The following is a 13,324-nucleotide window of genomic DNA, read 5'->3' as shown; positions in this document are numbered from 1 at the left end:
ACCGCCTCACTCCCCCTTACTTTAATTCATGCGTCGGCCCTCCTACAGTAAACAGGTGGCTTCTTCATGCAGGTAGTGGATAGAGAAATGTCCCGTTACCAACCCGTTATGGTTACTTAATCATGACTCAATAACAGGGGTATTGTTAATGAAGGGTGTGTGAAAGTCATCTCACACTGTGGCCGATGAGAGTGTGAGGGGTGGTTTCCAGCCCCACGCCTCCATTTGTTTGAAAGCACAACTTGCAATTTGGTCAAATTTTGACTGGACTCAAAACATTAAAAACTCTCCTTCCCTTTTGTGCAGGCCCGAGAAGCAGGTGCAGATGATATCCTGGACATCTCGAAGTGCGAGCTTTCTGAGGTAAGCTGTGGTCAGGGAAGCCCCTGTTCCAATAGGCCGAGAGGCAGCTTGTCCTGTGGTTGGGTATGATTGAAGTGGGTGCAGATGCGCTGTGTTGGGGAAATTCTTTCGAGAAAGTACTTGTATTTCTACAGCAGCTCTACAGCAGCTTTCGTGACCAATCTATTAATATACCAGAATGTTTCCAGGGATTGGGGATGTGGGGATTAGTCACAAAGTTAGGGTTGCAGAAGCTGGGATTGTTCTCCTCGGGACAAAGGATATTGAGGGAGATTTGATGGAGATGGACAGGATTGTGACAGGTTTGGATAAGATAGACAAAGAAAAACTTCCCGTTAGCTGTTGGTATAAGGACCAGTGGGCATATATTTGAGGTTTTGGATATCAGATACGGGAAGGGGGTTGGATTGGAAATGTGAGGAAGTTTTTTACACTGTTAAGATCCCAGATTAGACCCCAACATTTGTTAGGATATTGGACGAGAACCCCAAACAATTTTTTTTAAATTTGTGAGACTGAGGAAAGGATACTTCCCACTAAGAGTGATGATTCTAACCAATAACTATCTTTTATGTCCAAACAAACTTTAATTTAAACTCAGAATTAACCACATTAACATCAATGAGAAAAAGCTTTACAATGATCAATTAAACCGTTCTTGTATAGAGACTTTTGGAGAGAGAGACCCTTTCAAGAACGGATTCAGTACACTTCTGCTCAACAGTCATTCAACTCAGCACCTTCTATAATCTTTATTGTTACTAGTAGGCTTACATTAACACTGCAAATTCGGTTACTGTGAAAAGTCCCCAGTCGTCACATTCCGGCGCCTGTTCGGGTACACGGGGAGAATTTAGAATGTCCAATTCACCTAACAAACACGACGTCCCCACGCCTCCATTTCCTCCCACAAGTTCGGGACTTGTGGGAGGAAACCGGAGCACCCGGAGGAAATTCACTCAGACACAGGGAGAACGTGCAGATTCCGCACAGACAGTGACCCAAGCCGGGAATCGAACCTGGGACCCTGGAGCTGTGAAGCAACAGTGCTATCCACTGTGCTACCGTGTTGCCCTGTCTTGTCAGACTCAAACCCTTTGGCAAACTGCAAAACTACAGACAGACCTGGCTCCTCCATTAATCAATCATCTGTATCCCACTATCACATGACCTGCTTAGCTAGGACTAAATACAACCCCTCATAAATTATCTACTCCCAGGGCATCTCCAGCAGCCATTAGCCCTTTATCTGAAACCAACTAAATTGTTGGAATGAATCATGACCTTTGGAATGAATCATGACCTCTCTTTTACGACAGTCTGGATGCCTTAATCCAGGCTTTTAATAATATTACTGCCGTAAATATAATATATAATTATTTCTACATTCATCGCTACACAGCAAGTGGTACTAACCTGGAACCCGCTGCCCATGCAGCTAGTAGAGGCAGAGACAGTGATTTCACAAGGAAATTGGATGGGCACTTGAAGAAAGAGCGGGGTGTGAGTTTTACTGGATTGCTCCACAGAGAGCCAGCAAGATACAGTGGCCTGATTGGCCTCGTTCTGTGCTGTAAATGACTTGATGCCACTTTCTGGTCAACTGTTGACACAATTCAGAGAACGACAGCCGCTGATTTGCACATGGCAAGGCCTCAGGCGCTACGATGGGGTGAATATTGCTCTATGCCGTTAAGAAACCTTTCCTGGGCTGGGTATAAACCCTTTCTGTCTCACTGTTCAGTTGTTAGTGGAGATCAGGCGAGCTGATCCGACCAATGTCTTCTAGCTGGAGCTGTCAGTGAGCAAATGTGACAGAATGTCTTCCCCAGGCCGGTGTTCCCACCGCTATTTATGATCTTATGTAAACTGAGTGGGCCTGGGTAACAGGCTGATCTTCAAAGATCATACAGTGCAATGTGACAGCAATTACAGGTGATGTTCAGTGAGTGATAGAATTTTAAAAGTAATTTGGAGAGGATTCTGCTGCTGTAGTATTTATTTTAAATTTTGTGCCACCAGATTCCAGTCAGTGTCTTTTCCATGTGCAGGGTCTTGCAGAAGAAGGTAAGAATTTGTATGTTCATGCCCTCCTGCCCGGCCCCTCCCTGAGCCCTCCTGCCCGGCCCCTCCCTGAGCCCGCCTGCCCGGCCCCTCCCTGAACCCGCCAGGTCCCCCTCATACGGTAACTCTTGGCACCACATTTACATAGCTCAGTTAACATTGTCCAGTTGGCAGGTCTGCACTCGCCAGGTTTCATTCTTATCTAATCATATCCAGAGAATCACCAGCATTTGCTTTTCCCACTCCCACACCATTTACCTCTGTCATTCCCCAAGAGTCTATCGTTGACCCCTCCTATTTATCATATACCTGCTGCCCATCAGCGACAGCAGCGGAATACATAGCATTAGTTTTCACACGAATACCGATGGCACCCAGCTCTCTCTCGCCACCATCTCTCTCAACTCCAGTGTTGCTAAATGATCCGATTGCTTATCTGACATCAAGTGTTGGATGCGCAGAGATTTCCTCCAATTAAATACTGGGAAGACTGAAGCCATTGTCTTCAGTCCTCGCCTCAAACTCTTCCCTAGCTGCCGGCCCCCTCCCTGGCAGCAGCCCAAGCCTGCAACAGGCCGTCTTCAACCCCACGCAAGGTGAAATTTCTATTTCTCTCATCAATGTCGCCAACTCTATTGGTCACTTAGTGAGAGAAGATCAGCAGTTTTGTGCTGTGGGTCACAGGCATTGGTTTCACTCGGCCTCGCGCCTGCGCGCGCTCTCAGCAGAGCCTCAGTTTCCTATTTTTGAGCTGTTAATGTTTCACTGCCTTTGATTCTGTTTCACCTCCTCAGGAGAGGTTTATTTATGTCCTTTGTTCATTGACAGCTGTGTGACTGGTGCGAGCCTGCACTGTGTCTGAAAGAGCTCCGTCATTTTGCTTTGTTTGTTTTCCAGGTTTTAATTGTTCACACCAACCACCTATCAACACTGCTGCCGAAGTCATGTAACATCCAGGATCTGTCAATGCTAAAGGTAAGTGCAGGGCTTTGCATCTGGCTATTTCTGGTTTACACTACAACTAATGTACTTGCGAGACCATGGGGTCAGGAAGGGCCATGGGTCAGGAAGGGCCAGAATGTCCAGTAAAATCAATCAGCTGGATGACAGCTCATCGCCTATTCTTCAGTCTCGCAGCTTGACTGAAGCAGCGAGGGACAGCCTATTCTTCATCGCCTATTCTTCAGTCTCGCAGCTTGACTGAAGCAGCGAGGGACAGCCGGTGTTTGTGAAGTTCTCAGTATCATTGCCAGAACATTGAAACATGAGCACGCTGCCTGGGTAAGGCCGTGACCTGAAACTTAACAGATGGTGAGCAGTGTTATGGGGTGAAGAGAACTCCAAATTGTATTGTCATGTGAGAGTACCTTTAAGACATGGATGTTTAAGCAATGTACCTTTAAGAAAACAGTGATGTCAGAGAGTGGGTGGAGCGGAGGTTAGGTCAGCCATTTTGCAGTTTAGTTTTGCAGTTTCAAGAGAGCTTGGGAGTGTCTGTGTTTGCAGTGAGCTGGATCTCTGCCATGAAAGAGTATCTCTGGATCATTTGGGTGATTTAAACTCATAATAGTAAAGCCTTTAACCTGATGTGATTCTGTTTAACAGTGTTAAGTCTCTTGGAAGTTAGAATATACAGTGAATGGTAGAACCCTCAAGAGTATTGAAAGTCAAAGAGATCTAGGAGTACATGTCCACAGGTCACTGAAAGGGGCAACACAGGTGGAGAAGGTAGTCAAGAAGGCATACGGCATGCTTGCCTTCATTGGCCGGGGCATTGAGTATAAGAAGGATGTGGAGGCTTTAGAGAGGGTGCAGAAGAGATTTACCAGAATGTTGCCTGGTATGGAGGGCATTAGCTATGAGGAGCGGTTGAATAAACTTGGTTTGTTCTCACTGGAACGAAGGAGGTTGAGGGGAGACCTGATAGAGGTATACAAAATTATGAGGGGCATAGACAGAGTGGATAGTCAGAGGCTTTTCCCCGGGGTAGAGGGGTCAATTACTAGGGGGCATAGGTTTAAGGTGAGAGGGGCAAGGTTTAGAGTAGATGTACGAGGCAAGTTTTTTACGCAGAGGGTAGTGGGTGCCTGGAACTCGCTGCCGGAGGAGGTGGTGGAAACAGGGACGATAGTGACATTTAAGGGGCACCTTGACAAATACATGAATAGGATGGGAATAGAGGGATACGGACCCAGGAATGTAGAAGATTGTTGTTTAGTCGGGCAGCATGGTCGGCACGGGCTTGGAGGGCCGAAGGGCCTGTTCCTGTGCTGTACATTTCTTTGTTCTTTGAATGTGACTTGACACTTGTCAGCCCAAGCCTGGATATTGTCCAGATCTTGCTGCATTTGGACACTGACTGCTTCGTTATCTGAGGAGTCGCGAATATGCTGAACATTGTGCGGTCATCTGCAAACATTATCTTATAAGGAAGGGTTGATCAAGTTGGGCTTATTGGAATTTATATATAGAAGGGTTTGACAGAGTCAATACTGGGATGACACTCCCTCTCGTGGGGAAATCTCCCAACATTTAGATAAACGTCTTTATTCTCACTGCCAAAATGGACAACTTCACATTTTCCTACTTATTTGCCAGATCTTGGCCCACCCACTTAACCTATCTATGTACCTTGTAGCATCATGCCTGTATCCCCTTGTAGCTTCCTTTGTCGTCTTCACAATTTACTTTTTTAACTATTTTGTGTCATCGGCAAACATATCATCGGTCCCTTCAGTCAAGTGATCTATATAAATTGTAAAAATGTTCAGGCCCCAACGCTGATCTCTGTGGCACACCACTCTGTTGGCATTCCGCCAACCAGAAAAAAAATCCTTTACTGGCTACCCTCTGTTTCCTGTTAGCTAGTCAAGCTTCTTTCCGTTTTTAAAAAAAAAAAATAATTCATGGGACGTGGGTGTCACAGGATGTGCCAACATTTATTGCCCATCCCTCATTGCCCTTGAACGGGCATTTAAGAGTAAGCCACATTGCTATAGGTCTGGAGTCACATGTAGGCCAGACCAGGTAAGGACAGCAGATTTCCTTCCCTAAAGGACATTAGTGAACAAATGGGTTTTTATATTGAATTCAAATTGCACCACCTGCAGTGGCGGATTTGAACCTGAAGCATAACCTTCCTACTTCCGTATTTCATTTCCCTTGCAATAGACAACATTATATTAGCTTTCCTAATTACTTGCTGTAATTAGCATTACTCTGGGTCTCTGGCTTACTCGTCCAGTGACAATACCACTATTCCACCACCTCCCCCCATGCCAATATGTTAACCCCTGTGCATCAAGCTTTTATTTTTGACCGTAACCTTTAATGTGTCACCTTATCAAAAGTCTTCTGGAAATCAAAAGTACAGTACATCCAGCAGCACATGCAACTCATTCAAAGAATCCACTAATAAATTGGTTAAACATGATTTCCCTGTCACAAAATAATATTGACTCTGCCATAACACCTTTAATAATAGCTTGCAACATTTTCCCAATGACAGATGTTAAGCTACCTGGACACTCAATTCCTGCCCCACCCACCCACCCAAGATGTTGATAGTGGGGGATTGAATGTTGGTGATGCCATTGAATGACATGGTGAGATGAATAGCTTCTCTCTTGTTGGAGATAGTCATTGCCTGGCACTTGTACGGCACAAATGTTACTTGTTTCCCATCAGCACAAGCCTGAATGAGTCCAGGTCTTGCTGCATATCAGCACAAACTGCTTCAGTAACTGAGGAGTTGAAAATGATATTAAATGGTGTTCAATTGTCCAAGTTATTCCGATGCATCTATTGCAATTGGGATGGAGTGTAAAGGTAGGGAAATCCTGCCATTAGTGAGTCTGTACCTGGAGTATTGTGCATGGTTTTAATCTCCTGATTTAAGGAGAGATATACTTGCATTGGAAGTAGTTCACAGGAGGCTCACCAGGCTTGAATCCTGGGATGAAGGGATTATCTTGTGGGGAAAGGTTAATCAAGTTGAGCTTACTGGAGTTATATTTGTATACTCCTCTATTGGAGTTTAGGACAATGAGGAGTGATCTTATTGATACACAAGATTCTGAGGGGATTTACTGAGTCATTACTGAGACAATATGTCCTCTTGTGTGGTAATCTAGAACCAGGGGACAGTTTAAAAATAATGGGTGTCCCATTTAAGACAGAGATCAGAGAGAATTTATTTTTCCAGAGGTTCATTGGTCTTTGGAATTCTCTTCCTCAGAGAGTAGTAGAGGATTGAATACATTCATGGCCTAAGTTAGACAGACTTTGATTGACAAGTGTGTTGATGGTTATGGGGCAGGACGTTAAGTCCACAGATCACCCATGGTCTTACTGAATGGTGGACCAGGCTTGATGGGCCAAATGGCCTTCTCCTCCTAGCTCTCATCAATCTTATGATAATTGATATTATCAATCATCAGTGAACATCCCCACTTCTTTTTTAAAAATATATTTTATTGAAATTTTTCAAACAAAAATTTTTCCGTTTTTACAACTCAACAAGTCATTATACATTAAACATTATTTAAATAATATAGTGAGCTTACAACAAAAAACTAGAAGAGAAAACCAAATAGCAAAAACACAAAATAGTCCCCCCCCCCTCCCCCCTGGGTTGCTGCTGCTGTCATTTCTATCTTTTCATTATCGTTCCGCGAGATAGTCAAGGAACGGTTCCCACCGCCTGGAGAACCCCTGAGCCGATCCTCTCAATGCAAATTTTATTTGTTCCAATCTTATGAACCCTGCCATGTCGTTTATCCAGGCCTCCACGCCCGGGGGCTTCGCTTCCTTCCACATGAGTAGAATCCTACGCTGGGCTACTAGGGACGCAAAGGCCAAAATGTCGGCCTCTTTCGCCTCCTGCACTCCCGGTTCTTCTGCAACCCCAAATATAGCTAACCCCCAGCCTGGCTTGACCCGGACCTTCACCACCTTTGAAATTACCCTTGCCACACACCCCCAGAACTCATACAGTGCCGGACACGACCAAAACATGTGTGTGTGGTTCGCCGAGCCTCCTGAGCGCCTCCCAAATCTGTCCTCGACCCCGAAAAACCTGCTCAGTCTTGCTCCCGTCATATGTGCTCTATGTAGAACCTTAAATTGAATCAGGCTAAGCCTGGCACATGAGGACGAGGAATTTACTCTACTTAGGGCATCCGCCCATAGCCCCTCCTCGATCTCTTCCCCCAGCTCTTCTTCCCATTTTCCTTTCAGCTCCTCTATCATCGCCTCCCCCTCGTCCCTCATCTCCCGGTATATTTCGGACACTTTGCCCTCTCCAACCCATGCCCCCGAAATCACTCTATCTTGGATCCCCTGTGTCGGGAGCTGCGGAAATTCCCTCGCCTGTTGCCTCGTAAATGCCCTCACTTGCATATATCGGAAGGCGTTCCCTGGGGCCAACTTATATTTTTCTTCTACCACTCACAGACTTGCAAACGTCCCATCTATAAACAGGTCCCTCAGCTTCCTAATTCTTGCTCGCTGCCAACACTGGAACTCCCCATCCATCCTCCCTGGGACAAACCTGTGGTTATTCCTTATCGGGGACCACACCGAGGCACCCGCCACTCCCCTGTGTCGCCTCCACTGCCCCCAGATCCTCAAGGTTGCCACCACCACTGGGTTTGTGGTGTACCTTTTCGGGAAGAATGGCAGCGGCGCCGTCGCCAGCGCTTTTAGGCTCGTTCCCTTACAGGATGCCATCTCCAGCCTCTTCCACGCTGCTCCCTCTTCCTCCCTCATCCACTTACAGACCATCGACACATTGGCGGCCCAATAGTAGTCGCTCAGACTCGACAGCGCCAGTCCCCCTCTGTCCCTACTGCGCTGCAGGAACCCCCTCTTTACTCTCGGGGTCTTTTCCGCCCACACACAGCTCATAATGCTCCTATCTATTTTTAAAAAAACGGCCTTTGTAATCAGAATGGGGAGGCACTGAAACACGAAAAGAAACCTCGGGAGGACCACCATTTTAGCTGCCTGCACTCTGCCAGCCAGCAACAGCGGCACCATATCCCACCTCTTAAAGTTCTCCTCCATCTGCTCCAGCAGTCGCGTCAGGTTAAGTCTATGCAGGGTTCCCCAGTTCCTGGCCACCTGGATCCCCAGGTATTGGAAGTTCCTTAACACTCTCCTCAGTGGCAGAGCATCTATCCCCCTGCCCTGTTCCCCGGGGTGCATTACAAAAAGCTCGCTCTTCCCCATATTTAGTTTGTACCCCGAGAACTCTCCAAACTCCCTAAGTATCTGCATTACCTCTGGCATCCCCTCTACCGGGTCCGCAACGTATAGCAGTAGATCATCTGCGTAGAGCGACACCCGGTGTTCCTCTCCCCCTCTAAGCACCCCCCTCCACTTCTTAGAACCCCTCAGCGCTATGGCCAGTGGTTCAATTGCCAACACGAACAGTAACGGGGACAGGGGGCACCCTTGTCTTGTACCCCTATGTAGCCGAAAATATCCCGATCTTTGCTGGTTTGTAACTACGCTTGCCATCGGGGCCCCATATAAGAGTCTGACCCAACTAATAAACCCCTCACCGAACCCAAACCTCTTCAGCACCTCCCACTCCACCCTATCGAATGCCTTCTCTGCATCCATCGCCGCCACTATCTCTGCCTCCCCCTCCGGAGGGGGTGTCATCATCACCCCCAGCAACCTTCTACATTAACATTCAGTTGTCTCCCCTTTACAAACCCTGTCTGATCGTCATGTACCACCCCTGGGACACAATCCTCTATCCTTGTCGCCATCACTTTGGCCAGCAGTTTGGCATCTACATTTAGGAGTGAGATAGGCCTGTATGACCCGCATTGCAGCGGGTCTTTATCTCGTTTCAGGATTAGCGATATCGTCGCCTCCGACATTGTCGGGGGTAGCATCCCCCTTTCCTTAGCCTCATTAAAGGTTCTCGCCAAATGCGGGGCCAACAGATCCATATACTTCCTGTAGAATTCCACCGGAAACCCGTCTGGTCCCGGGGCCTTCCCTGCCTGCATGTTCCCCAGTCCTTTAATCACCTCATCCACCTCGATTGGCGCCCCCAGACCTGCCACCTCCTGCCCCTTCACCTTCGGGAACCTTAGCTGGTCCAGAAAGTGTAGCATTCCTTCTTTTCCCCCGGGGGTTGGGACTTGTATAGCCTCTCGTAAAAGGTCTTGAACACCTCGTTCACTTTCCCTGCTCTCTGCTCCAAATTTCCCGTTTTGTCACTAACTCCCCCGATCTCTCTCGCCGCCATCCTCTTCCGAAGTTGTTGGGCTAGCTGCCGGCTCGCCTTTTCCCCATACTCATATTGCATCCCTTGTGCCTTCCTCCACTGTGCCTCTGCCTTTCCCGTGGTCAGCAGGTCAAACTCCGTCTGTAGTCTTCGTCTTTCTCTGTATAGCCCTTCGTCTGGAGCCTCCGCATATTTTATATCCACCCTCAAAATTTCCCCCACTAATCTCGCTCTTTCTTTGCCCTCTTGTTTCCCCTTGTGGGCTCTAATGGAGATCAGCTCTCCTCTAACCACCGCCTTCAGCGCTTCCCATACTATCCCCACCTGAACCTCCCCATCGTCGTTGACCTCCAGGTATCGCTCAATACACCCCCTCACCCTTCCGCACACCCCCTCGTCCGCCAGTAGTCCCATATCTAGTCGCCAGAGTGGGCGCTGCTCCCTTTCCTCTCCTAGTTCCAGATCCACCCAATGCGGGCCGTGGTCTGAAACGGCTATGGCCGAGTACTCCGTTCCTGCCATTTTCGGGATCAGTCTCCCCCCCCCACCCCCCTATTATCAAATTTCCCACCTCCAGGTCTGGGATACGTCCCAGCATTCGCTTCATGAATCCCGCGTCATCCCAATTCGGGGCATATACATTCACCAGCACAACCGCCTCGCCTTGCAGTCTGCCACTCGCCATCACATATCTGCCCCCACTGTTCACCACTATGTTCTTAGCCTCGAATGATACACGTTTCCCCACCAATATTGCCACCCCTCTGTTTTTCGCGTCCAACCCTGAGTGGAATACCTGTCCCCACCCATCCTTTTCTTAGTCTAACCTGATCCGCCAACTTCAGGTCCGTCTCCTGGAGCATGACTACGTCCGCCTTCAGTCTCTTTAAGTGCGCAGACACCCGTGCCCTCTTAATCGGCCCATTTAAGCCTCTCACATTCCACGTGATCAGCCAGATTGGGGGGCCATTCCCCCCCCCCCCCCCCCGGTCGACTGGCCATCTCCTCATCCAGGTCCCGCGCACCCGTCTGTCCCCCAGGTAGCGCCTTCCCGACCACCTCATCTCTTACCAGCTCCCCCTTGCACTCAGCAGCAGCAACCCAGTTGATCCCCCTCTAGCTTGATTACTCCCCCCATATTGCTTCCGGAAGTCAGCTTGCTCTGGCTGACCTCGGCTTCCCCCGTTCACTCTTTGACCTCCCTGCGTGTGGGGCTCCCTTCCTTCCTGCGCCCGTTTTCCCACTATAATTTCCATAGCGCGGGAAAATACCCACGCTTTCCTCTCGGCCCCGCCCCCTATGGCGCAGTTCCCTCATTCCCCTTCCCTGTCCCTTTTCCCACCGGCGTCCACATTTCTTTGTGTGAATTCCCCGTCCAACATTGCTGTACAGTAGCCCTCCCCTTTCCCCACTTTACATTTCTGTACCACCACCTCGCTGCTTCTCTCCAAACATCAAACTCTCAAATCTAGTCCAGTTTCTCTTGGATAAATGTCCATGCCTCCTCCGCCGTCTCGAAGTAGTGGTGCTTGCTCTGATGCGTGACCCACAGTCGCGCTGGCTGCAGCATCCCAAATTTAATTTTCTTCCTATGGAGCACCGCCTTGGCCCGGTTGAAACTCGCCCTCCTTCTCGCCACCTCCGCACTCCAATCCTGATACACACGAATCACCTTCTTGGCCCAGCTCAGGACCATCTCTCTGTCCCTGTAGCGATGGAACTTCACCACTATTGCTCTTGGTGTTTCACCTGCCTTTGGTCTTCTCACGAGGACCCGGTACGCTCCCTCCACTTCCAGGGGGCCCGTTGGGGCCTCAGCTCCCATTAGTGTGTGGAGCATCGTGCTCACATAAGCCCCAACATCAGCTCCCTCTGCTCCTTCGGGGAGACCTAGAATCCATAGGTTTTTCCTCCTCGAGCTGTTCTCCAGGGCTTCCAGCCTTTCTATGCACCTCTTGTGTAGTGCCTCGTGTGTCTCCGTTTTTACCACCAGGCCCTGTATCTCATCTTCATTCTCGGCTGCCTTTGCCTTCACTCCACGGAGCTCCATCGCCTGGACCTTTTGTGTTTCCTTCAGTCCCTCGATTGCCAGTAGCATCGGCGCCAGCACCTCTTTCTTGAGCTCCTCCACACACCGTCGGAGGAATTCCTGCTGGTCCGGGCCCCATGTCGTCTGGGCTCCATCCGCCGCCATCTTGCTTCTCCCTTCTCTTCTCTGCCGCTGCTCCAAAGGATCCTTCGCAATCTGGCCACTACCGCTGCTCCTTTCCATACACACCCGGGGGGGACTCCTTCCTTCGTCACCCCACACTGGGTTAGGTCGGAAAAAAATTCCGTTGGGGCTCCCGATAAGAGCCCGAAAGTCCGTTGCAACGGGAGGTGCCGAAACGTGCGGCTTAGCAGTGCATCACCGCACCCGGAAGCAACATCCCCACCTCTGACCTTATGATGGGAGGGAAGGTCACTGATGAAGCATCTGAAGATGGTTGGGCCACAGGCAATACCCTGAGGGACTCCTGCAGTAATGTTCTTGGGGGCAGCACGGTGGTGCAGTGGGTAGCACTGCTGCCTCACGGCACCAAGGTCCCAGGTTCGTTCCTGGCCCTGGGTCACTGTCTGTGTCGAGTTTGCATGTTCTCCCCGTGTTTGCATGGGCTTCGTCCCCACAACCCAAAAGATGTGCAGGATAGGCCATGCTAATTTTCCCCTTAATTGGAAAAAAATGAATTGGGCACTCTCAATTTTTTTTTTTTTTAAAGTAATGTTCTTGGACTGAGCTTATTGACCTCCAACAATCACAGCCGTCTTCCTTTGTGCTTGCTGTCTCCAACCCCCCCATCCTCCATTCTCATTGACTCCGGTTATGTTGGGGCTCCATAATGCCACACTCGATCAAATGCTGCCTTGATGTCAAGAGGTCACTCTCGCCTCACCTCTGGAGTTCAGCTCTTTGTCCATGTTTGAACCAAGGCTGTAATGAAGTCAGCAGCTGAGTGGCCCTGTCAGAACTGAGCGTCAGTGAGCAGGTTATAGCTGTGTAAGTGCCACTTGATAGTGACGGCACTTTCCATCAATTTGCTGATGATCGAGAGTAGACCGATGGGGCAGTAATTGGCCGGGTTGGCATTGCCCTGTTTCTCGTGTACAGGACATACCTGGGCAATTTTCCACTTAGCCTGGTAGTTGTGAGTGTTGTAGTTGATCTCTCGCTGTGTAGCATACATAGATTGTCATTATTGTGCAGAAAATCTGCTCGCGGTTCCAATTTCACTGTAAAACCACACATTGTGAAATATGGAATTTTGTAAGTGCTGGATCATCTAATAGAATCAGCAGCAAACCTCTGAATATTTGTTGCCGTTATGTGCCAGAACCCAGTGGAAGTCCCAAAGTGGGTACATGTATGGTACTTACAAACGTTAAACTTCTGATGGGCAGAGATATGCTGCCCAGACCTCTCCCAACACTGACCCTGCCACTGTAGATTTGGGCGAGATGCCCTGAAGCTGCCCAGAACATTATACCATACTGCCTGGAACTTATAAACATAGGACCAGGGTGGGAAGTGATTTTTCAGTGGCAGCTGTATTTTGCTAACACTAATTGGTTTTATTAGTAAGCCCCTGAACGATGTTCCCTCACTCTCATTTC

The 13,324-nt window shown here is 48.8% G+C and overlaps 1 protein-coding gene across 4 annotated transcripts in view; it reads left to right on the top strand.

Annotated features, from left to right (window-relative positions):
• The window catches only part of lrsam1 (leucine rich repeat and sterile alpha motif containing 1), a 140,830-nt gene that overhangs the window by 17,523 nt on the left and 109,983 nt on the right, over positions 1 to 13,324 (top strand). For all 4 annotated transcript variants that reach the window (XM_072488178.1, XM_072488181.1, XM_072488180.1 and 1 more), the window contains exons 2-4: positions 307 to 363; positions 2,386 to 2,430; positions 3,325 to 3,402. In XM_072488178.1, the coding sequence (XP_072344279.1) occupies positions 307 to 363; positions 2,386 to 2,430; positions 3,325 to 3,402 (180 nt within the window). The remainder of the gene's footprint in view (positions 1 to 306; positions 364 to 2,385; positions 2,431 to 3,324; positions 3,403 to 13,324) is intronic.

The sequence above is a fragment of the Scyliorhinus torazame genome, chromosome 22 (genome assembly GCF_047496885.1).
Source record: "Scyliorhinus torazame isolate Kashiwa2021f chromosome 22, sScyTor2.1, whole genome shotgun sequence".
Classification (NCBI taxonomy): domain Eukaryota; kingdom Metazoa; phylum Chordata; class Chondrichthyes; order Carcharhiniformes; family Scyliorhinidae; genus Scyliorhinus; species Scyliorhinus torazame.
The sequence above is the reverse complement of the archived record's forward strand: the minus strand, read 5'-3'. Positions and strand labels throughout refer to the sequence as shown.